Raw genomic sequence first — 23700 nt, 5'->3', positions numbered from 1 at the left:
ACATTCAATGCCCAAGAATACCCTCCTACCGATGGCGCAATGGGCTCGTAGCATTCAAAACTCGAGTGCTCTTCGTCCTCCAAACACAGGCCAGATTAAAAAGATCCGAGGCTTCAGGGGGGTCACTTCGGGAGATCACCCAGGCCGTCCAGGGGGTGGACGCTATGGTCAAAGTTTGACGCCAAAGCGAAGCCATTCTCCTTGGTTAAGCTAAAGTCAGACGCTTACTCCGTTGATACAAGTTTATGACAGAGAATGAGACGAGTGTCCAGAAGAGCCAGATGGTCTGGCTGGTGGCCAAGGAGCACACACACCTGTCATGTCATCAAAGCATTGCCCCTTGTCTGTTCCGGGAGCTGTCATATCACTTCCGCGCCGCCGTTGTTCGACCGTTCGTCAACGGCCTAACTGCGTGTCTGGCCTGGTCTTTTACTGCATGGGCATACGACAACGGGTCCCCTTGTCGCAGACCCAACCTTTTTCGGTCATCTCTCGTCCAACTAGCATTTTACGACCTTGTGCCCTGTAGAGAAGTGCAGGTCTGATATAATCATAGCGTCCTATGATAGAACGCTTCGTGGTTCCCTGTGGACTTATCATTCTAGCAGGATCATGACCATGCTGAGCCGGAACAAGCCAGGGTGGCGCATCACAGAACAACTGCCCTGCTCTTGTCTCGTGGGAAAGAGCTTGACGTGAGAGCCGACCAAGCCCCTTGGTGCGATTAGCGCAGCGACGGTGGAGACTTCATCAACATGGGTTCTCACGGCCAGCACAACAACTCCGTACGAGTAGTATTACAGTACATACGCTCGTATGCAGCAGTCCCAAGACGGCACCTTGGCATACTTGTAGCCGAGGGAAGTGTGCCTGCACGGACTCCCTGACCACTGCAGAAGAATTTGCAGCCCCAAGACTAAGAAATTTCACCCAGCAGTCTTTCCGCCTTCCTCTTGGCTATATGGAGCACGCTGTACTCCGTACGACGACTACGACGACTCCTACTTTTGCCATGCTTTGGTACGAGGTGGGGAGAAGAGTTTAAAAAAAAAAAACGTTCCTCCCTGGACGGCAGATAAGACCTCGCCGGGAAAGCTGCCGTGGACCGGCGTTGAAACATTGTCTCGAAAAGCTTGGCTATGCTTAGCCGTTTCTTAATTCCTAGATTACTGCGGCTGATTTCAGCCGGGGAATAGAGTCGCCTGTGGGGAGTGCCATGAGAGCCTATTGGGTGCGTAATCGCCGAAGGCATGAGTTTTGTCTTGGATATGCTTTGGAGACACGGCCACTCTCCAACAGCAATGACCTCCTCTATGATGCAACACTTTCGTTCACTGCCACGCCGTGGACTACTCCTTGCATGGACGGATATTGCTGTCTTGGTGTCGCGCTGCATACTAAGAAACGGTAGACGATGGCGTTGCTGACTAGCACCTTGGAGCTAATGGCCAAGGGGTGTGCTTTAGTTTTGGTGTGGTACGACTGAAAATCGTCCATTTCAGCACCCTATCTCTTGTAGAGATCGCATCTCGATACGCCCATAGCTGGGTCGATCTATTTCCGTCCTCCCGCAAGGAGTAGCTCGAGGCGGAATACAGTCTGGCACACGAGACATTAGGGCTGCCGGCTAGGTAGGCAGGCAAATTACATACGTCTAATTAAGTACCCTCCATGGACGGCGCTGCAATGGATACCACCTCTGACGAAGCCGTGCTGTCGCTACGAAGCAGCAGAGTCGTATTACACACTAAGCTTTCCGGCAAAGATCCATGGAAGTCTCTGCGATCTTACCCCTGGCTAGGTCCCTTGTTGCCGGTCGCGAGTGTGGTTGCGTGCATTCTAGCGGGCAAACAGGAATGCCAACCGGCCTTCTCGAATCGGCAACGTTTCGCATCTTGCCGCGCTGGTCTTTTTTTCGACCTGGTGGGCTCGGATCCCCGGACCGTGGCACTTTTGGCGCTCCAAACACGAGGCCGATTGCTCCCTTTGAGTTACGCCGGCCGGTCTGCTTGATGACCCCGTTACACAAAGGACCGTTGGCCTTGTTGGACCCTCATTTTAGCTAAGAAATTTGCTTAGCCGCGTACAAAGAGCCTCTTCGGGTGATCTACCAGGTACTACTGCTGCATACCTGGGTTGCTGGCGGCAGCATGTGATTCCGACGAGGGCCGTTTGATATTGCAGTAATTTATACCTACATGATGCTAGCGAATTCCGACAGGGCTTGATAGCCATGCTAACGTTAATTACTTTGCGCTAGGTAAGTAGAAAGCAGCTGTCCCTCCAAGAGTCTGCCAAGAAAAGCTCAATGAGCCGGTCAAAAGAGCAAAGGAAGGCCGCCCACCTGCGGGACATAATAGCATTATGCGTGGATTAATGAATACGACGCCCTACCAACAGCCTTCCATCGCAGGAACCGGCGCAAAGTCGACTGCGCCAACCACCATCCGGCTATTCATGCAGGCCAAGTTGAATGCAGCCATTGATGTGGTGTGGACGTCGGCCGACTCACAATTGCTGTTTTCCCGACGGCAGTTCTTGTTGAATCAAGAGTCGGCGTAACTGCGACTGGTCTACATGACCGGCTCGTTTCAGGATATGCGGCATATCGCAGCTCGGCGTGTTGTTGATCCCGATTCCTCCAGGCTGGGCGTCAAAGGACAGCAGGTGAGCAGCAAGCGGCCGCAGCGTCAGAATTTGTAATTTGACGGCAAACAATGGAGAATCATGCATGCAAACATGTGTGCCAAGTACGGAAGCAAGACAACTCTAAATAGCAATCGCCTCTTGAAGCACGCTTTGTTGCTCATGTGAGCTGGGAGTATGCAGTCAAGCGGATGACAGAAAAAGCGAGACCGCAAATGAATAAGTGCATACATTTAGTAATATAAGCACCTTATTAACTCATTGAATACCGCTTTTATTTAGAGAACGTCTATTCAGCCAGCACTCAATGTTTCTTACCTATACGAATATAATAGCAGTTACTAGCTAGATAAATATAAATCTAGTAGCAGCTAGTAGTTAAATATAGATATAGTAGCCGTTACTAGAGAAATATAAATATATTAGTGGTTATCTGCGAAATGTAAATATAGCAGTTACTCTCTGTATAGGCGTATAATTTAACTCGTTGGTGTTCGATATCTTCTTAGTCTCGGGTTTTCTGTCCTCCGCTTGGCAGTCAGCGACAGCCGAGCGTGCCGGATATCGGGAAGCGCCGTTTGTGCTGGACGGGTGGCTCGACAGAAAATTCATTTACAGTTATTAAATGATTTTGATGGCCCGAGCAAAGATTACGGGCCACTGTATGAGTATGAGCAAAAGTTTGTATAGAACCACCAGGTCCGGTTGTTGTTTTCCCCTTTCGTCCAGGCGTCATCCAACATGTTTGTTAGCACAGACGTGGAGCAAGAATACAAAGAATGCTTCATCTATCAAAGGTGAGTAGAAGCGGTGGAAACTCCGTGAATAAACGGTCAAGCAGGTTCCAATGCATTATAAAGCTCACCAAGCTTCACCGTGAAGGATAGAATAGCCTTTGAGATGTTGCAGCTCTACGCAGTAATATCACGACTCGCGGCGTTGAAAGTGGAGAGCTCACAGCTGTGGAGATCGATAACGATAAGAACCAAGAAAAAAAAGCTGCTCACGTGACCAAGCGTCACTCGGCAACACCAAAGCTTGAGGCCCGCGCCCATCGCGTTTGCTTACTGGACAGCGTCAAGCGCTTGCGACCAGGTTGCGCCGTCTGGGACTGCGAATCAATTCCGCAACTGCCAGGCGAATTAGTGAATTGCAACAATGCCTCCAGGTACGTGCACCGACTGGCTGCCACTTGGCTCCTCCCCTCCCCCAGCGGACGAATTGCGCCTGTGCAAAGTGCATAGATGATCCCCCCCAAGTAGCCGGAGACAGCTCCAGCTCAGTACTTGCACCTGGAAGCTCTTCTGCCTTTACAATCACACCGCTCCATCGCAGTGTATTGTCGCGGCATGGCTCCAAGAGGAAACAAAAGAAGATCTTCCGCTAAGAGCAAAGCAGCACTCAGCGACGAGGAAGTCTCGGATTACGAGAGCGCGCCACCCGTCAAGTCGTCACGAAACTCCGCGTCAAGCGAGGCAGACGAAGCGGCCGGAAGGCCCAAACGAAACGGAAGAGTCTCAAAAAAGTTGGAAAGGGAGGCGGACGAGGACGATGATATCGAAATCGAGGATGCCGATGTGAACGGGGATGAAGAGGGGGATGACCTCGAGGAAGATGTGTATGAAACCACCGGGAGTTGCACGGCATATGGCATTGAGACCTAACAACTGCTTATAGGTTCATTGTCGAAGCGATCAAGAAGCACATGATTGATGAAGATGTGCGTAGGATGCACCTCCGTCACGTGTGGTTGTTTGATTACACCACGGCTAACGTCGCGTAGGGAACATTGAAATTCCATGTCAAGTGGGAGGGCTACGAGAAGAAGTCAGATATGACTTGGGAGCCTGAAGAGAATCTACTGTATGTTGCGAATCACGGAGCGTTGGGCAAACGTCACGCGATTACGATTACTGGATGAAGCAACTGACTTTGGTGCGATTTAGGGAGTCTGCGGGCGAGATTCTCAGTGCCTATTTCGAATCCATCGGTGGGCGGGAGAAGATTTTCGAGGAGACGCAAGAGGCAGCCAGAGGCAAGAAGCGCAATCGGACGAACAGCACAACGCCGGCCGCCACGACGAAGCGTTCCAAGAAAAACGGAACACATCCCGGCGACTCAGCGCCGCCGGCTACGGCGGAGAAATGGAGCCCTCCGGCCGGGTCGTGGGAGGACGAAATCGACACGATCGACGCTTGCGAGGATGAAGGTAGTGGCCGGCTCGTTGTTTACCTTGTGTGGAAGAATGGCCGTAAGACGAAGCATGACACGAAGGTCATTTACAAGAAGTGCCCCCAAAAGGTAAGTCGCCGCCTGCTTGATCGTGGGCTTGCTGCAAAACTGACACTGGTGTAGATGCTACTATTTTACGAGCGACATGTACGAATCATCCGGGAGGAGAACAAGGCGCTGACCGAGTAAGATGGACAACGGCATCAGGGTGAATGGAGACAATTCTTTACACTCAGCGGAGAGGCATGGCTGCTGGATCAGACGCGGCGTGAATGGGTGGAAACGCGACTTCTGCGACTGAGATTCATGGTCATGGCAGGAAGACCAGCTGGCGTATACGGACCGCATTGATTTTTTTGGTTTTTACTGATTTTTCCTCCCTTGGTTTGCGGGCTGCGGTTTCTCGAAGCGTGGCTCATTACTTTTAGGTGTTACTCGGCTAGCTTCTATCTCTCTGAAGGGGGGAGGACGGGGGGGGGGCGTAATGTGTATCAACAGCTACGGATATTTTTGCGAAGTAGCCTCTTATAGTTTCATATTGAAATGATGAACGATGTTATTGCCATCGACCTTTGAGCTGTAGAATATCAACGGAGTATTCGGAGTCAGTCATCGGCGTGCAATGTGCGTGCCGTATTCCGTATTGTCGCGTTTCAAGATGTCGCCAATGACACGCCACCAGCGTAGCTCTTGATAAAATGGCGAGGCTGGGGGGAAGCTGAGCTTGTACTCGTAGCACTTTGGCCCCACTGAACAGCACAGTAGCACAGCGCAGCTACAGGGAAGGGCCGCAGCAAGCGTTTGCGCGTAAGCCCACATCAGCCCGCGTTAGCCCAGGTACACACACAAAAAGGCGCTGGAGCTAAGCTTGCGTCTCCTCCCATCCCCAGCCTTGCGATTTTTCGAAAGAAACGCCAGAAGCAGACACGGGCTAAGAGGACGGACGCAAAAAGCGGGTGGCGGGGCAACGGCGTATATAGCTGGGGGGGTTGGTGGCACTCTTTTCTTCCTCTGTCTTTTCGCGCTGTTCTTGGGAATCGTGTTTTGTTTTATTCTGTTGTCCTTTTAGACAAGGTACATAGACGAAGACGACGAGGGCTTGAATTAATATCTAATTGATTTGATTCCACTGGCTTTATCGAAGCGATTTGAACTGAGGTTTTGCGCGGGCTTTCCCACGCTTTTTTGGTTCTTGGGCTATTTTGCGGTGACGAGGTTTTGTTTACTTTGGTGAGTCTGGCCCGTCGCTCTTTGTTCTTTTGCGCCCCTTTTTCTCCCTTGCATAGCTTTGGCTACGAAATTGAATCTTGATGAGTGGAAGACTAATTGTTTCTCAGTCTTTTTTGAAAGCTCATAACTCTCGAGCCAAACGAAACAGAGCGAGACAGAAAACCACACCGTCAGAATCTCACCGACATTGTCACAAACGGGGGGAACAACAAAAACACCCGACAACAAACACACAAACACCAAAACAAAAACAAAAAAAAAAACCGCCGCAATGACGCAGCGCAACTATGTCATCGCCATCATCATCATCGTGCTCTTCATCGTCCTAGCCGCCATCTCCTTCGGCATCTACAAGCTGGTCCACGGCGCGCGCCGCGAGCTCACCATCACGACGGAGTCGAGTAGCAGCAACTCGCACAGCCTGGCAGACTAACACTGAGCCAAGAGTCCTCCCGATGAAAATACGGGGCTAAATCGAGGTAGGATTCTTGTGCTCAAAACTGCCAACCTTTTTTATATTTTCCTCCCCCATTTAAATTTTTTGGAATATATGTGGCGCAGCGGAATTGCATGATTTGTTCTTGGGTTATGATATGAGCATGGTTTGTTTATGAAAGGATTTTGAAGCATCTCTGCATTGGTTCTTGATACCTTTGAAGATGAGGATGTGGATGATGGGAAGATCTGTTTATGGAATAAGTCGCCCTCCGGGGCTCTTTTGGATATGTTTTGTACATGACTTTGGTGGGATGGTATGAATTGGCATGTGTGTAATGAGGATATGAGGGTGGGATAATGAGAGCAATGAAGGCGTGTGTATATCGCAGCATGCATGTCATGAGATAAACTTTGTGTTTACACAGTGAAATGGATATACAATTGAACACACTTTGTTGTGCCTGACCTGCATCCACACAGTAGTCGCGACATGAATCATATATGTGATGATCGAATCTTTCTTCTCAGCAGAAATACCACATGCAAATATACCCTGTCTATAGAAGTATGTGTGAATATCATACGTGCATCTGTGCTGTTTCTAGAACACTCAAACTCATCACGAGTGTAAGCGCCTTGCTCATGGTCCTTTTTCTACGTGAATCAGACACTTCTCAGAGCTCTCTTTTCTCTTCTGATTAACACAGAACCTCTCGACTGACAAGGCACGACTCCCCCAAACACTCTGGATCACTGTGCTGTAATTCACCATAAAAATGCTTCCTCCAACACCACATTCCCTTCTCCCCTCTCTTCCATCAGCTTCATCAGTCGCGACACTCGCCAACATCAACTCCCTTCAGCATCACTCACTTACACCACCTCTACGCAATGGCGGATGCAAGCTCGACTTCAAACAACCGCGGCCTCGCGCAGCAACACATCACCAACTCTACGCCTCCATCTACATCCTCAAGGGGTGCTTCTTCCGAGTTTCAAGACACTCCCAACGAAGTTCCTCGGGAGTATCTCATGGCCTCGCCATCTTCTCTCCTGGCTCAAGGCTTCCCCTTTCCTCCTCAGCAGCCGACTTCCGATATTCCGCCCATCTTTATACGCCCCGAGGAGCCTTATAAGATGCAGTTTACAAGCAACTATGAGAACCAATCCTCTAATCTTAACAACGGCGCACTCCCATCATCATCCAAGATCCCAGAGCTCGACCAACACTCCTCTGCTGCTCGCCTTGTTCACGAACAGCGTCTATCAACATGCCTCAACATCCTCCGTCACATCCAACGCACCCTCCGTCAACGCCATGACGAAGCAGCCCTACGTCTAGAACACATCTCGCGCCTCGAAGTGCAGACCACGTGGGAACTCTTCTTCCACAGCCCCCTGGATTTCATGTGTCACGAGATGGACATTCTCTCCGATGCCACTACGAGCGCCATGTTCTCACAAGGAGGAATTGCTCTGCAGCGACACTCTGCTCACGAGAGTGAGGCTTGGATGCGAAAGTTGGATGAGCTACGGGATTTACAGGATGATGAGCATGAGGCCAAGGAGAGAGTGCGCAAGACGATGAAGCAGGTGCAGTGCGCAGATGCGATTATGAGGGTGGGTTTGGAGAAGCAGGCGGCGGCGCTGGAGAGAGGCAATCTTATGGCTGGTCAATATCGCGGAGGGTTTGACTATGATTATAATGTCGAGGCAATGGCATCTTCAAACAACAACGCTTCTGCCGTGTTGAGTAGCTTTTTCAACTGGCCTTTGCCTGCTACGTCCCTGAACGTTGGTGAAGCCAACGTCAACATCGCTGATGACAATAGCAGTGGTTCTGTCAGCGGATCCTCAGGACAATGCCATTCCGAGTGTTGTCGAGATCATGCTCTTTAGATTCTATGGCCAGTCTTTTATAGTTTGATTTTAGCATTATTTGGCACTTGCTGGGACATCGGGGCCTTTCTTGGCCGGGATTTGATAGAAAGGGCACTTAGATCGAGAACACGCGATAACCGTACAACTTCTCTTCTATGAAATGCTTCGTTTTTGATCGTATTACTTAGATATTAATAATTCATTCCACTCATGCTCTCATAAACTTTGCTCTCATCATCACCATGGCCACCAATACGCCAACTCATTCATGTTAGCAGCATTCAGCTGAACGGTATACAACTCATCGCCAGGCAGCATAATGACCTTTGCCAGCAACAAGGCGTCGTGCGACGAGCATTTAATCTTGCTACTCTCTCCTTCGTTCCAGTCAAACTCATATTTGTATTCGTCCACCTGCATCCACGGCTCAAGTTCCACGATGCGGCACCACGGTTTTCGTTCCCAATCCCCCCGTTCATCATGGATTATGTCCATCCCCAGGACAAGGGCATGTAATAAGCACCACCCTTTGAACGACTTTTCTTTGAAAATGACACGCACGGCGCCTTCTGTGACACGGGCGACGTGGACATTCCTCTTGGGATCGTTGTAATACACGACATTTGGCTGGGAAGTTGACGAAGTATTCTGCTGAGGGCCGTTTCTGTGGTGGTAAGCTCGCTGTAACACCCGGTCGTTGCCGTGCCATCGATCAGCTGGATAGCCTTCGCGGGTTCCAATCTTGTAGCTTAGATATTGAAGGCGGAAGCCAAACGGTATGAATTCCCGAGGGTTGTGAGAGACAGTGATCTGTTTGTACTCCCACGGCGCACGATTTAGAAGCAAGTCCATGGAGATGGTGCCAAAGTCTACATACCACATTCGACTCTATATCAGCATGTCTACATAGCTTTCACAAGTGATAAGGAAAATAGGATCAGAGCCTGAACTTACATAGAGGCACCTCGTACAAGAGAGACGGGATTTTAGATAGCGAATTCACTCGCAAGGGAGGGGAAATGGACGGTGCCTGTTCCCTAAAGAGATTCCAAGGCCGAATTCTCGCAAACTGGGACTGTTCCTCGTCCAGACACCACAGCTCAATGCAAGGCGAAGAATCTCCTGAGAAGCCATACCTGCAGCCAAGGACAGCCCGACGATAGTTTGACAGGGGACCAGACGGCAGTTTACCAAAGCCAGCATAGTGGACACCCTGCATTACCTTGTTCTGGATCATCAGTGTAGTCTGCAGAGTGTTATTAATGATACGTGTCGCCTGCGTAGAAGAGTGACTTGATACAAATGGGGAGACATTTCCACCAGTATACTCAAAGGCACTCGGGGAGTCGGCCAGGAGTCCGTAAAAGGCTGGCCCAGGAGAACTCGGCTTCCGTAGCTGCCACGCAAAGATGGACTGGTCGTCAACAGTCTTGATGATTTCCTCCTGAAGCCGAAGGAAAGCCTTTTTCCCCTCGCCGTAGATGAGAGGCATGGAGACGGAGAATAAGCCCATTAAACAATACGCCATGTCTTCGATTCTGGTCGTCGTTCTGCTGGAGGCCCAATACATCTTGCGTGCTACGGCGATGAGGGATGGATCGGCCCCGGCGAGAATGCTCACGTCGATGCCCGTGATTCTGGATATCACGTCTTTGTGAAAAGATTTCCTTCCGAGACAGTGCCAATCTCCAGAATAAAAAGCGACGTCTGATGGCGCAATGAGCTCTTGTAGCGTCCATCCCCTCGTAAACCAGCGGGATGCCCCGAATTCAACCTCACTAAAGTTCCTATTCCCCGTTTCCAAAGTTGGGTGCTCGATATATCGAACGTCAATCAAGTACGCGTAGCATATCGACGATTCCCGGTACCACGCATACATGGAATTGATAGCCTCGGACAGCTCAGCGCTGCTCGTCTTGTCGATGCAGCAGGTATCAATCCATATGTAGTCGAATCCCTCGGCATATGCAAGCGCACACGCGCCCTCGACTTTGGCAAATCCCTGAGGCTTCCTTTCCCGCGCTTGCTCTACCGACTGGACTATGTCCTGATATGTCACCTCTCCGGACCCCCAGGTGTGAGAGAGAATGGCATATCTGGGGATGTTGGCCTCGAAGAATTCGGTGATGCTATATGTCTTGGTGTTGAGCAGTCGCATTTTTTCCCCCTTTTACTTCTTTTCTTCACCAACGTCGACGAGTTTCTTTCGTGGTTGCTTGGGCATGGCTAGCATTTTATTTTAGGCTTATACCATTACGATCCTTGTCCAGCAGCAAACGTCCTGCGTGGGGCTTTTCAGCTGCCTGCGTGCCTCGCGAATGAGCCCAAAATGGACAAAAACGGCCAGCAAGCATAAAATCATGAACACTTGAATTTACATCAACTACAGCCTCAAAACCGAACCATTTTGCACCGGAACGGCCAGGTGACCCAACACGTGGTTGGTTAAATAAGTAAACGTCACTGCACATTCTCGCTGATGATATTCCCAATCGTGTGTACTAGGTTCGGCGCAGGCTGCGATGGCTAGCTCTCCAGTCAAGAGCCCTGCTTGAAAGGGGTTTACCCAAAGGTTGGATAAACAATGACTAGAAATTTTGTCCTTACTAAATGATTATACATCAAGGTGATTTTACAACTTCAAAAATAAAAGGGAATTATAATGAGACCTTGGAGTAGTAGCAAGAACCAGGCTGTAACGCGAGATTAGAAAGCAAGCAGAGAATTACACCCTTGACAGATTGTTGAAAGACCATTCAGGAGGCCTTTTTTCTTAGTTTTTGCGTCTCCCAACTGGCAACTCAACCAGATTCATTTAAATTCTAGCTAAGCACCCCCCCTCCTCCCTTTCAAAATAATCTACTAGATCTAGCTGTGTCTACTAGATCTATGTATTAATGAAGCAGGCAAGTTTAAGGGATATACTCAGGTCAAGTACATAGATGTCCGACACAAGAGCTCCATTAGACTACCTACAATCCGTCCAACCTTAATCATACTACCGTCATAAAACTTTTCACCCTTCACAAAACCTTTACAACGAATCTCATGGTCAACATGCTGAAGCATACAAAGGCTCAACTTGATGAAAGTAGATGGTAAATCATTCCACCGGATAATGCCGACGGACCTCTCTTTTATAAACGTCCAACTGGATTATATATATGTATATGCTCATGAACCAAACCCAAATGAAAACCCAAATAACCCCCAAACCCATACCCATCCTCACCAACTCATCAACCCCCTCCCTCTATCAAACCCTCCCCTCAACTGTCTCTCCGGCTTCACAACCTTCCCCTTCAGCACCGTATACCGCACCAAATTCTCACAATCCTCCGGCCTCACCCTCGCCAGCCAAATACACTGCGCAGCTCCCACATCACTCTTCTCCACCTCCTCACCATTCTTCTCCTCCTTCGCCTCAGCCGCCTCCTCCACGCCCTCCGGCAACGGCTCGTCATCCTTGCCAAACGCATTCGGCCGTCGATACACCATCACGTTCGCAGAGTACTTGTGCCCACCAACATGGCTAATAAAGTAAATCCCCACTCCCCCAGGCCTCTCATCATGCAAATCCCGATACAAGCCCAACGGCCGCAAATGCCTCTCCAGCTCCTTTCGCAGCAGCGGCGCGCTCTGGCCGCATCGCGCGTCGCGCGTCTTCTGGCTGCACATGAGCACGACGGCGCTGTGCGGACACGCGTTGATGGTGAGGTCGGCCAGCGAGGCGTCTGGGCTGGGGAGGGAGGCGGGGATGATGGAGCGCCAGGGGGTTAAGGGGGAGGAGTTTGTGGGAGCGACGTTGACGACGTCTGAGATGAGCTGGGGGACGTTGCGGGGGTGGACGTTGTGGACGATGGCAAAGGCTGGGAGGAGGAGGACGGTGGTGGGCTCTGAGTAGTCGGTGGTGTCGTGAGGCGTAGGGAGGTTGGAGGCGGACAGCATGAGTCTCTGATGGTGGATGTCAGTACGTTTATCCTCACTTTACTTTCCCCCTTTTCTCATCACTCTTCTCTCATTCTTCTCATCTCATCTCATCTCACTTCACATAACCTCATCTCACCTCATCCACCCCCACAAACAACACAAAAAGGAAAAAGAAGAGAAAAACTCACCCCAGTAGTCACCCCTCCAACCTTCTGAATCGCCTCCATCACACTCCCCCTCTCATCCGCAACATCCCTCACCCAATCCGTCTTCCCCGTCCCAACAAGCACATGCGTGCTCCACCCCTTGACCTGCCCATACAACACGTCCTCCTCGTCCACCTTGAACCCGCGCGGGTACTTCACCGCGCAGCTCTCACAATCATGCAAGCACTCCTCCCCGTCCACCTCGGCCTCGGTCCGCGCAAACAGGGACTCGATCGCCGCCGGTCCCCCGCTTGACGCCGGGCCCGATACGGCCGCTCCCACGCCGGCGGCCCCCGGCACCGCGCTCAGCACCGAGCTCACGAGCGACTTGAGCGACACGGCCATTTTTTGCTTCACGGGCATGCGAGGCGCGTTGCCGATGGTGTTGTTGTTCGTGGCTGCGGGAGGCGGCATGGTGGGAAAAGAAAAAGAGAAAAGGAACTCCGAGATGGTCCAAGTGGATATATAGAACCCTATTTTTTTTTTCGCCCCCTTAATTCGTTTCCTTCCAGATGATCAGTTTTTTGCCTCTGTCTCTGCCGCTAAATCAAAAGACTCAAACAAATAATAAAAAGGAAAGAAAAACTCCCGAATCGATTTATAAAATAAATACAAAAGAAAACGGGTGCCATCAGGGTTGGTCCCCGGCTCTTTAAACCTCCCTCGGATTTAACGAAGCCCTGCTCATCATCCCACTCTCTCCCCCAACATCCTTATCAGATCCGTCCGGCGTCTCGCCCTACAAATGAGTAATACAATCGAACCAATAACAATGCAAACTAAAAACGCCCATCCCTCATTCTTTTGCCTTCCCCAGCTCCCGTCCGGCAGGCCAAGCCGATGCGAGCGTCCCGGGGAGTGGAGGCCGACCGCCCCAAACGGGAAATTCCCGTCATCACATGGAATCTTTCCAGCTCTTGCGCATTGTATCTTTTTTTTCTTTTTGCTTGTCGTCGTCATCTCTTATTCCATGATTCACCAATGAGACAGCGGTTCTACAGTCAAATACTACCTAGTAAAAAAGGATCAATCGTGTTCTTTTCTTTTTTCCGCTTGACACGTAATCTATTCAAGGTCCCCCCACCGCTGTTTCTTTGCCTTCAAATCGCCGACATCTCCGAGCTGCCAATTCACCGGCGGCTCGTCGGCCGAGTCCGTTCCCATCCCCAATGGCCTCATATGCAATCACAACTACACCATTCCAACTAACCACTAACCTTGGCAGAAAAGTAGAAAAGTGTAAGCAAATCTCATCATGCAGGCATGCGCAATACTACCAAACATTGATTTTCCCCTTATCATACTAGGGTAAAACCCTCCCGCAGTATCAATTCAACTCAGGCTGCTGTACATAAAGCCGATGTTCGGATTCCGTCAAGTGCCCCTGCGCCAATCCCGAAGCCCATAAAGAAGCGTCAAACTTCATACGTCGTCGTGTACAATAAGCCGACGAGGGCCATGTGGGATGTATCCATTTACACGCATACTCGTTGCATGTCATATCAATGTCAAAAATTGCCGTATCTACGGTAACAGCATTCATAAAATTCCCTTGGTAAATTCAAGATGCCTACGGAGTATATGCGCAAAAACTCCAACACAAAACAACAAGTGGTGATGAAAAACAACAAAAAGAAAACATATTGTAACACGGTACTAGACCCCACACCCAATTCGCATTCATTAAGCGGGTCACCCTTTAAATGTTCTTCTTCCTCGCCTCGTTGTACCCATCCTCATCGCTATCAGACTCGTCCTCTTCATCTCCACCAGCCTCCATCTTGACCTTGTCAGACTTCTTCCGCCTGTCCTTCATCGCCTCTCTAATCTTACGGCTGGCCTCGCTGAAACCCTCAGCAGAGTCAAGAGTTGTAAACCCGCTGATGTGGAATCCGCTCGATCCAAAGCCACCGCCCGCGCTGTTGGAGCGACTCCTTGATCGCGACGGAGGCCGTGTCGAGAAGATGCCAACTCTGCCAATGTTGCTGAACGAGTCGTTTCGAGGGAGCAAGCGGCTGGACTGTGTAGTGCTGCGTCGTGACAATGGCGGCGGTGTCTCCATATCGGGGCCCGCGCTTGACGCCTCGCTGTCTCGCCGGGGATGGTGTTCTGTCGGGGATGTCTGAGTTCCTCCCGTCTCGAGCTTGGAAAAGTCGGGAACCAACCGCGTCTTTTCAAAGTCGGGGAACATCTCGGGCCCGAGGGTGTTGATCAAGTCCGTCACCTGGGCGCTGAGCTCTGCTCGCTTCCGCTTCAGTTTGTGAATGTTGAAATCAGATGCCGGGACCAGACAAAGCACCAACGGCCTCAGTGACTTGAAGATATCCATCCCGACCTCGCCGAACCGCAGCGCCGCAATGGTAATGGCCGTCCATGCCACCCACGTAGCTAGATACACCAGTACCAGTGGCACCCATTCCGGCAAATAGCCCCAGAGGTGGTCGTACCACGCCCTAGCGACCACAGCAATCGAGTAACCATGGTAAAGCGTCGGGGCCAGTCCGCAGGCAACGAGGATCTTCCACGTAGCCATGACGTCGCGCCCGCGGATCTTGACGGTTGAGCCCGCCAACGCCGCCTTAGCCTTATTTCTGCTGATAATCTTTGTAGCCACAAAGACTGGTGAGAACAGAAGCAGGCCCGGCACAGTGCAGAGGAAGAGGATTAGTAGCTTGATGGAGCGATAGACGAAGAGCACAATGACCTTCCAGATGGACATGGTGGCGTACTGCACCTGGTGGTCCCTCAGGTTGAGATAGCGCAGCTGCGAGTTGTATTCCTTGACGCTCTTAGACAGGCTGGTAATCCTCTCGTCAGTCTTGTAGCGCTCGTAGCCCAATGCCAGACGGCGGTTCAGCTCCACCACAACTGGCAACGGTAGCTTCTTGCCGGTGGGGTTGTAGAGCCTTCGCGCAGCCTGGATCATCATCAGCGTATCGTAATCTGGGGCAGAGACGGTCACGGAGCTGAGGGCTTGGTAGACGGTGTCAATAAGCTGGCCGATTGCCTCTCTTCGCTGATTATTCCGGTACATCTCAACCAGATGCGGCGGGACCTCAAAGGGGGCTCCGAACTCAATGACAGCGCGCGAGCGGAACTTGTGAGGGTGAAAGTAGTTCATGCCCACGGGCACAATCTTGAGGCCACAGTTGGGCGCCTCGGCCAGCGCTCCCAAGGCCATGATGGCCACACCGGCCTTGAGAGGGAGCAGCTCGGAGCGATCGTGGCTACCACCTTCAGGGAAGATGCCGACGCACCCGCCATTCCTCAGTCGCGCAAAGACAGCCTCGTACACCTTGGTCTGGTCGGTATGCGGCGCAAGCTTGAACTTGGTCCCCTTGTATCCCGGCGCAGAACCGTTGACTGACTTGTCAGTAAACCGGCCCTCCTTGTCGATATCATCTCGTCCGGTGAGCTGCTTCAAAGCCAGCGCAGTCTTAAACGGCCGTTTGATGCGAATCTCTTCGGGGCCCAGGATCTGGTCAATGTTGACACTCTCGCCAGACGTCTTCTTGCCCGGCGGCAGGAACAGCATGCCCTGTGGCTCTCCCTCGCCCACACCAAACTTTGTGCCCACACCTCGCACCAGCGTCGGGTCGTTGATCGGGTCCGGGAGGTAAATGAGGCCCGTCGCGGGTTTCGCGGCATCTTGCGCTCGCCCGACGGGGACGGAGCCGACCTGGCGGGATCCCCAGCCAATGAAGCCGTGGACGGACTTTTGCGCAATCAAGAGGGAGATTCGTCGGTTGGCGTCCAGTCGCAGCGTCCGTTGCAGGAGGATGGCGTCGACAAACTGTCACAAAACATGGTTAGCTTGATGTCTTTTCCTTTGCTCTCTAGCTTGGCGCAACGAGATATCATATCATAAAAGGTCCATACCTGGTTTGCATGTGGCGCGGCGACAAAAAGCACAGGCCCCGTCTGCGGAACCCTCCACGAGCCCCGCGGCACGACTTCTCTGAAGAAGAGGTTGACGAGATTCCCCATCCCGTAGAGGAAGAGGTCGTATTTCCAGTTCACCATGGGATACAGCTCCTTCTGAGGCTGCTGCTGCTGCTCAGACTCTTCCACCGGCTCCTCACGGGGCTCAGCCCCTGCCTTGGACACTGCAGCTTCTTGCGAAGCCATGGCTGCAGAGCCTTTTTTTGTCGAGTTGTTGTTGTCGTATCGTATTGCAGCCGCTTGCTAAGTAGTTGATTCTCCTTTGATCGACGTTGTTAAATAATGACCCTGCTCGTCACTGTAACCGATGCGCAGGGTGAGTGAAGATCCGAAGCTCCGCGAAAGCTTGGTTGAGAGAAAGAGATGGAAGGGAAAAGTGGACAGGACCAAGTAGCTTGAGCTTTTAGAGCAAAAAGCTGGGCCACGGGAGGGATGACGATTCCAGCGCGGAGGTGGGAAGAGGGGCTCTCCCAGGTTTTTTTGGTTTAGCTGCGCGACGCCAAGAAGGATCTCAGCTTCAGCTTTTGTTGATTTTGGGAAATAAAAAATAGAGGCGGAAAAAGAAGAAGAGAGAGTTAAATGAGTTGTTAGATTACATGTACATGTAGTTAGTTACGTAGTTACATGCGCCTCTGAGAAGCGACGTTTCCCTTTTGCCCCCCAATCACCGGACGCGCCACTTACAACGAATTACTGCAACGTCCATACAACAATCTCCAACATGGGGGATGCTGTCGAAACCCTCCTACTGTACAGCTACAGGGAGCTGCAGTGGCCCTCCCAAAGCGCTAGCCTCGGGCGGACGAACGGCAAAGATCCACCGTCGATACCACGGTAGGGCTGCTGAGAAACAAGGGGCCATGGTTACCTGTGCTGACCTTTTTTTTTGTTTTCGCCATCGAGGTCTCGCAATTAACATGTGCTTCTTTGTCCCACTTCCTCAGCACGCCATCTAACGCAAAATGCAAAAGAACTAAAAATAAAAAATTAAGGGTTTTGTTGTTGTGATTGTATCGATGCAAGGAGGGCCAGCATTCGGAATGTGTCTTTGATAGCGCAAATGCAGTTGTTTGAGACAACTCACAACAACGGCAAGCTCGAAACTTTAAAAGAGACACCAACTTTGACGTTAATGCAGTCTGATATTATGCCGTGAGCTCTAAACAAACTCTAAACAACAACTACTGTAACATCTCATCCAACCTGAGCATTTTCATCACGTAACCACATCAATGCGAATTTATACCACACCAAGCAAAATAATCATTCATCGTGAGCTTCTCTTTCGCGATATCCCTGCCGCTCTATCACATGCAATTGTAAAAAACGCCCCCGTAACCGCGTCCGGCACCGAACCCCGGAGATTGGTTTCATTCGGCCGCCGGAGATTTGTACGACTCTGTAAGCACATGCATACACACACCCAAGGCTGCATGCGAGGTGGCGGGCCATGCAAGGGGCAACTCTTGCTGTGCTCTGTCTGCTTCTTTGTAAGATTCAAATGCCATTACTACCTAGTATTACAATGGATTCTATTGGAGTATCCCAAACAAGATGACATCACCGTAACCAACTCCGCTCACCCACCACCAAAACTCCATCTAAACTAGCCAACTCATCGCTGTGACGACCAAACCGCTATAACACTTGAAACTGCCAATCACTTCTTCCCCTTCTTTTTGTTATTCGCCTTCTTCTTCTTGGCTTCGGGAACGCTCATAGTGCCTCCCTCCAGCTCACCCTCCTCGATCTGCCCCTCGTTTTCCAACTCCTTAAGCTTCTGCTGCCCAGAGATGAACATGGTCAAGTCTCGATTCATTTCCTTCAGTTCTGCATTTTCTGCCCTGAGCTCCTCCAACTGCTTGCGTATCGCCTCGACATCAGTGTCCAAATGCTCAATGCGTTTCATAAGTCCTTCATTGAGTCGTTTCTCTTCTTGTAGTGACTGGCCAAGACTCCTGGCAAGGTTCTCTCCCTTCTTCGCCTTATTCCTCTCCCGTTCAAGATCGCGCTCCAGCTGCGGGAGCGTCTCTCTGTTCAAGACTCCATATTCTTCCTGCAGAGTAGCATGTTGTTGCCGAGTTTCTGACAGCTCTGCTATTGCCTTTTCATACTCGGCCGAGGTTTTCGAAGCCTTATTAGCACTCTTGTTGATCATTCCCTCGTAATAGGCCCTCTGAGACTCGAGCTGGCTCCCTAGCAAATGGGTATACTCGAGGCCAATCGTCTCCAGTTTTGCACGCGGTACCATGTCCTCATCCGCCCCTTCGCCATTGGCGGTGTAGTTACCTCTTCCCGGAAGCTCGACGACCTTGCCATCGCCTTTATCACGAATGAGACGATGCACCCACATGTCACCCGCATAGTCCCACACGTGCTGTGTTTCCAGCTCCAAAGCAAAGCAGTGTGCCGTGTCTTTCCAGTGATCCTTGGCATGCCCTCCTTTATATCGGCCACACCCCAGATATCCGCATATAAGGCAAATCCAGAGATCGTCAGCACAATCACAGACGCTGCACAGATTCGACGCTGACCCTCCAAAAGGTTGACTGTAAGGATTTGACGGATCTCTCTCCTCGGAAGGATTTGTGAACCGGCAGACCGGGCAGCCAGCTCCTTTCCAGCGCTGTAGGCACGTGCAGTGGAAGACGTGAGAGCACGGTACAGTCATCAACCCATTCGTCTCGTCCATTCTTTCTAGGCAGACGGGGCACGTAGGCAGCTCCACAAGGCTTGGAGTCGGAGGTGGGAAAGGCTTCAGGCTATTCGAAATGGCCGACGAAGACGACGAAAGAGAATATTCGTGCCCCCGAGATGGGCTCGGTCGTTCGAAGGTGATGCTCTTGACGAAGACCACGTGGCAGGCTTGGGACTGGGACTGTTCCCAAGGTCAGCATATGTCAGCGTTGCAGTAAAGGAACATGTTTCAATGTCTTACCCCCATAGAGTTGAATATCTTGCCATTATATTCTCGCCTCCACATTTTCGCCTGTTTGCTATCACGAAACTTGAGCAGGACCAGGTATCGGTTCATCCGTGAGGTCATAACCATTCGGCAGTGACTAATGTCGTTCTGCCATCGTTCTCCCAAGAAGCCCAAGAAATCTCCGGGTGTCATGTAGGCCGGGACTGCAGGGATGCAGAGCGTGGTACAGTCTTGCATATTTTCAGTTTCTTCTGCCACCTCGTGGGTGGAGGCAAGCCCAGCCGTCTCGTCGCCCTCCCTGTAGAAATGCACGATGCCCCATCCAACTTCTGTATTCTTGCCCTCTAGCTCAACAAACTCTGCCTTCGCCGTTCCTGAGCCGCTAAACGGCGGGCCCAGATCTGGAGCGGCGGATGGTCCAGCGACAGCAGTAGCCGCCGCCTTGCCTTCTCCAGCCATGTTGTTGCTTTTGTATAAGCCGGGGTCTAACGTTTCGATATTGATGCGCCCAAATCTCCAGTCACGAATCGCAGTCTGCGGTTGCAAGGCAGCTGTTGACGGCGGTAGAGGATAGCTATTCGCTCGTCCCAATGACTGTCGCCCTGGCAGGCCTTCAATTTCTCCTCCTCCGATTTCTGTGGGTGGTCGCGGGGTCCCGCAATCTATGACTCCAGATTTCGAGTTTGCGCCAAGCCCAGCTCTGCGGTCCAACGTAGCCAGAGCTCCAAAAGATATACGTCTACTTCTATCAGGTAGGTCTGTATTGCGCGCCGCCGATCGATGAGGTGGGGGATGGGCCGGAAGATCGTCAAAAATGCTGGAATCGTTCGATGGAAGCCAAATATCTCGGCTATTCTGCGCCGCAAATGTATCTTGTCTGGCAGCAGGGTTTTCGGTCGGATAAAGCTCGAATTTGATATGGAAATAAAACGAAGTCATCTCCAAGCCACCGTTATCGGCACCCTCATAAGGCTATTCAGATATGATGTGCCAGCTGGTGAAGTTGCAGTAGGGGTAATGGAGAGACAAGTTTGCAGGGATAAACTTGTGGGAGCTAGAAGCCGTGGGTGAGTTGGAGTACTAATATCAGGGTATCAAGGCGGGAAAAAATGTGTAATTCTAGAACGGGCCGAGGAGAGCCGATTCGTTAACATGGCGACGCCTTGCGAGCATAAATGTCAGGTTGAAAGACACATTTTAAAGACCTGGTGGAGGAAGGTTACGAATCGCTGGAAGCTTCACGAAGCGGCAAGTAAAGTGGCGGTTCTGCCTTTGAGGTTGGCCCCACTAACTGCAACCACTCCGATATATGCATACATGACGACTCGATGCCATGGCCTGATTCTCAATTACGACTTGCTACTGTACGATATCGAATTCATTTCACTAAAATTCATGATGGAGGAGAAAAAATTGTTTGCGACTTGTCAATGTTGACAGTCAGAGGTGTATTGTCGCGTACCGTGATATCGGTGACGCTGAAATGTGCTATCATAAACTATGTTGACCAGTGCAATGGCCAAGTTCCCATATCTGCTTTAAAAAAAAGAAGTTCCCAAAAACGCCGAACCGTCCAAGTCAGTCGTAACAGTGCGGTCGTAAGCAAAAGACACCTTTACTGGCCACCACGAAGACGCAGAACCAAGTGCAGTGTGCTCTCCTTCTGGATGTTGTAGTCGCTCAAGGTGCGACCGTCTTCCAGCTGCTTACCAGCAAAGATCAAGCGCTGCTGGTCAGGAGGAATGCCCTCCTTATCCTGAATCTTGGACTTGACGTTGTCGATGGTGTCGGAAGACTCCACCTCGAGGGTGATTGTCTTGCCGGTCAGAGTCTTGACGAAAATCTGCATACCACCACGGAGACGGAGGACAAGGTGAAGTGTGCTCTCCTTCTGAATGTTGTAGTCGCTCAAGGTGCGACCGTCCTCAAGCTGCTTGCCAGCGAAGATAAGACGCTGCTGATCCGGGGGAATACCCTCCTTGTCTTGAATCTTTGACTTGACATTGTCGATGGTGTCTGATGATTCAACCTCCAATGTGATGGTCTTGCCGGTCAACGTCTTGACGAAGATCTGCATACCACCACGGAGACGAAGGACAAGGTGGAGAGTAGACTCCTTCTGGATGTTGTAGTCGGAGAGGGTTCGGCCATCCTCAAGCTGCTTACCAGCGAAGATCAGTCGCTGCTGGTCAGGAGGGATACCCTCCTTGTCCTGGATCTTGGACTTGACGTTGTCGATGGTATCAGATGACTCCACCTCAAGGGTGATGGTCTTTCCAGTGAGGGTCTTGACGACTGAAGGACGTTGTTAGTCACAGTTGGTTAAATAGAAAGGCTGAATCAGATAACTTACAGATCTGCATACCACCACGAAGGCGGAGGACCAGGTGGAGGGTGGACTCCTTCTGGATGTTGTAGTCGGACAGAGTTCGGCCATCCTCGAGTTGCTTGCCAGCGAAAATCAGACGCTGCTGGTCAGGAGGAATGCCCTCCTTGTCCTGGATCTTGGACTTCACATTGTCGATAGTATCGGAAGACTCGACCTCGAGGGTGATGGTCTTGCCGGTGAGGGTCTTGACGAAGATTTGCATGGTGGCGGGTTAAGCTTTGGCCGCTGGGAGATTCGTAGAGAGTGCAAGAAGATGCGCTGTTAACGGATATTCCTTAGGGTGGAAGAGATGTGAAGAGTGTTTGTGTGTGGTATGAGAAGAGGAAAAGAGAGAGAACGTGAAAATGGCTGCTGACGGGCAAGAGGTCCTTTAATAGGGACGAGAGGAGAGGAGTGGCAGCCTGAAGGGGGGCGGTGACGCTTTGGCAAGGCCGAGCGAGGGGAGGAGACAGGCGCAGTGACCAGTGACAAGCTGGGCGCCCCATCTCGCCGCCTTGCAGGAGGTCACTGGTACGTACCCGGCGAGTGAGTGGCAAGCGGCCATGATTCATCAGCCAAAGGCGCCAAATGCCCCGAGAATGCTCCAGAACCGTCCGGGGAAGGCGAGGTGCTGCCGGTACCTCGACCGCGCGCAGCTGGCCGGTGGTACTCGATGTACTTGTGGGCCCGCATCCGGATAAATCGCTGCCACTAAGCACCAAGGCAGTCACCCTATCGAAAACAGAGTGGGGCTTATCGCTCGGCTGTGTCCAATAGCGGAGGCTGCTGGCGTGTCATCCGCGCCCCTCTTTGTGCCTCTGTCCCCGCCGTGGTGAAGCGCTGCCAGCCTCTTGTTCCCTTGGGCTCTGTTTGCGCAGCGTGCAGTGGCAATAGTCTAATTGTTACAGTACCCAGCAGGAGGCAAAACGCGGAGAATACAAAAGGTGAGTCAATAGCCGCCGCATCGTCTTTGACACCTCATTTCAGCTGGCTCTTTTTTTCCTCTACGGCACGATGCATCAATTCACTGCGGCAGGCCAAGATGCCGCCCTTCGCCCGAGATACGGATGATGCGACGGAGTTGCTCGGATGCAGCATCGCGTTATCAGACCAGCGGTCAGCGTCAGTGACGTATTTGCAATCTCGAGGGCCCTTCTCTGCCTGCATCTAGATTGGGCTGCAGCTTCGAAACGACAAATTACCGCGCAACTCGCAATCTGCTACTAGCGGTAATTTGGCATGGGATGGCTTATTCATTCCTTTCAAAACGCCAGCGCCGGTCCAGGAACAGGAAAGAATCTTCTGCCGCCAGAATCAGGTTTTCGTCATACGAGCCAGGGTCCGATGCAGCGATTGCATCACCTCCGCGATTTCGAACCTCAGGAGGGGCCGAGACAGGCGTCCGTTTTTAGCAGCCACCAGACTTGGTTTCGCGCAACACCGGGCGGGGCCTGGCCATTGGCAGTGGGAAGCTAATCCACGAACCGTCACTTTGACGATTGCACGATAACGGCCTTTGATGGCATCGGACAGCAATCAGCGTAGCAGCCAATAGTTGTGAGACATTTGCTGAAGAAAAACTTGAAAGAGACGCCGACAATGGCATAGGGGGTTAAAGGGCACATGGGCAAATGTCTCTCCCTTTCTCAAGGAGCCGAAAATAGCGAGCGGCTCCTCTTTTTCTCGGACAATGACTTGACTGGAGCCCATCATGATATTCGACAAGATGCTGTAGATCATCCAAAGACAACCTTTTGTTCCTGAGCCAAATTTCAGCGTGATACCCTTTTAGTGCTCAACTACGTAGATCTTGAGTTTTCTGGGCAGATCAACAAGTGATGTGCTCTCTCGCTTGCATCTTTTCACGGATGGAGTGCGGAGACTAACAGCTGGAGCTGAAT

General features: G+C 51.3%; 7 protein-coding genes across 7 annotated transcripts; 2 read left to right on the top strand and 5 right to left on the bottom strand.

Annotated features, from left to right (window-relative positions):
* Positions 1 to 3995: 3995 nt before the first annotated feature.
* On the top strand, positions 3996 to 5067 carry T069G_02544 (chromo shadow domain-containing protein; the record flags this gene model as incomplete). The annotated part of the gene is made up of 5 exons (XM_056169754.1): positions 3996 to 4264; positions 4324 to 4366; positions 4430 to 4509; positions 4593 to 4947; positions 5002 to 5067. 5 exons carry the CDS (start codon positions 3996 to 3998, stop codon positions 5065 to 5067), a joined length of 813 nt encoding a protein of 270 aa, XP_056030646.1.
* Positions 5068 to 7437: 2370 nt separating this feature from the next.
* On the top strand, positions 7438 to 8445 carry T069G_02543 (uncharacterized protein; the record flags this gene model as incomplete). Its single annotated transcript, XM_056169753.1, has 1 exon — positions 7438 to 8445. The coding sequence occupies one exon, from the start codon at positions 7438 to 7440 to the stop codon at positions 8443 to 8445; it is 1008 nt and encodes a 335-aa protein (XP_056030645.1).
* Positions 8446 to 8664: 219 nt separating this feature from the next.
* Positions 8665 to 10585, bottom strand: T069G_02542 (heterokaryon incompatibility protein (HET) domain-containing protein; the record flags this gene model as incomplete). The annotated part of the gene is made up of 3 exons (XM_056169752.1): positions 8665 to 9296; positions 9382 to 10214; positions 10269 to 10585. The coding sequence occupies 3 exons, from the start codon at positions 10583 to 10585 to the stop codon at positions 8665 to 8667; spliced, it is 1782 nt and encodes a 593-aa protein (XP_056030644.1).
* A 1070-nt stretch (positions 10586 to 11655) lies between these two features.
* Positions 11656 to 12977, bottom strand: T069G_02541 (sucrase/ferredoxin-like domain-containing protein; the record flags this gene model as incomplete). Its single annotated transcript, XM_056169751.1, has 2 exons — positions 11656 to 12381; positions 12546 to 12977. The coding sequence occupies 2 exons, from the start codon at positions 12975 to 12977 to the stop codon at positions 11656 to 11658; spliced, it is 1158 nt and encodes a 385-aa protein (XP_056030643.1).
* A 1285-nt stretch (positions 12978 to 14262) lies between these two features.
* Positions 14263 to 16691, bottom strand: T069G_02540 (uncharacterized protein; the record flags this gene model as incomplete). Its single annotated transcript, XM_056169750.1, has 2 exons — positions 14263 to 16356; positions 16443 to 16691. The coding sequence occupies 2 exons, from the start codon at positions 16689 to 16691 to the stop codon at positions 14263 to 14265; spliced, it is 2343 nt and encodes a 780-aa protein (XP_056030642.1).
* Positions 16692 to 18165: 1474 nt separating this feature from the next.
* Positions 18166 to 19890, bottom strand: T069G_02539 (BRCA1-associated protein 2 domain-containing protein; the record flags this gene model as incomplete). Its single annotated transcript, XM_056169749.1, has 4 exons — positions 18166 to 18538; positions 18620 to 19131; positions 19213 to 19383; positions 19444 to 19890. 4 exons carry the CDS (start codon positions 19888 to 19890, stop codon positions 18166 to 18168), a joined length of 1503 nt encoding a protein of 500 aa, XP_056030641.1.
* Positions 19891 to 21046: 1156 nt separating this feature from the next.
* T069G_02538 (ubiquitin family domain-containing protein) lies at positions 21047 to 22022 on the bottom strand (the record flags this gene model as incomplete). The annotated part of the gene is made up of 2 exons (XM_056169748.1): positions 21047 to 21726; positions 21785 to 22022. 2 exons carry the CDS (start codon positions 22020 to 22022, stop codon positions 21047 to 21049), a joined length of 918 nt encoding a protein of 305 aa, XP_056030640.1.
* Between the last annotated feature and the right edge of the window lie 1678 nt (positions 22023 to 23700).

This window comes from Trichoderma breve, chromosome 2 (assembly GCF_028502605.1).
Source record: "Trichoderma breve strain T069 chromosome 2, whole genome shotgun sequence".
NCBI lineage: Eukaryota > Fungi > Ascomycota > Sordariomycetes > Hypocreales > Hypocreaceae > Trichoderma > Trichoderma breve.
This window is presented reverse-complemented; position numbering and strand designations above follow the sequence as displayed.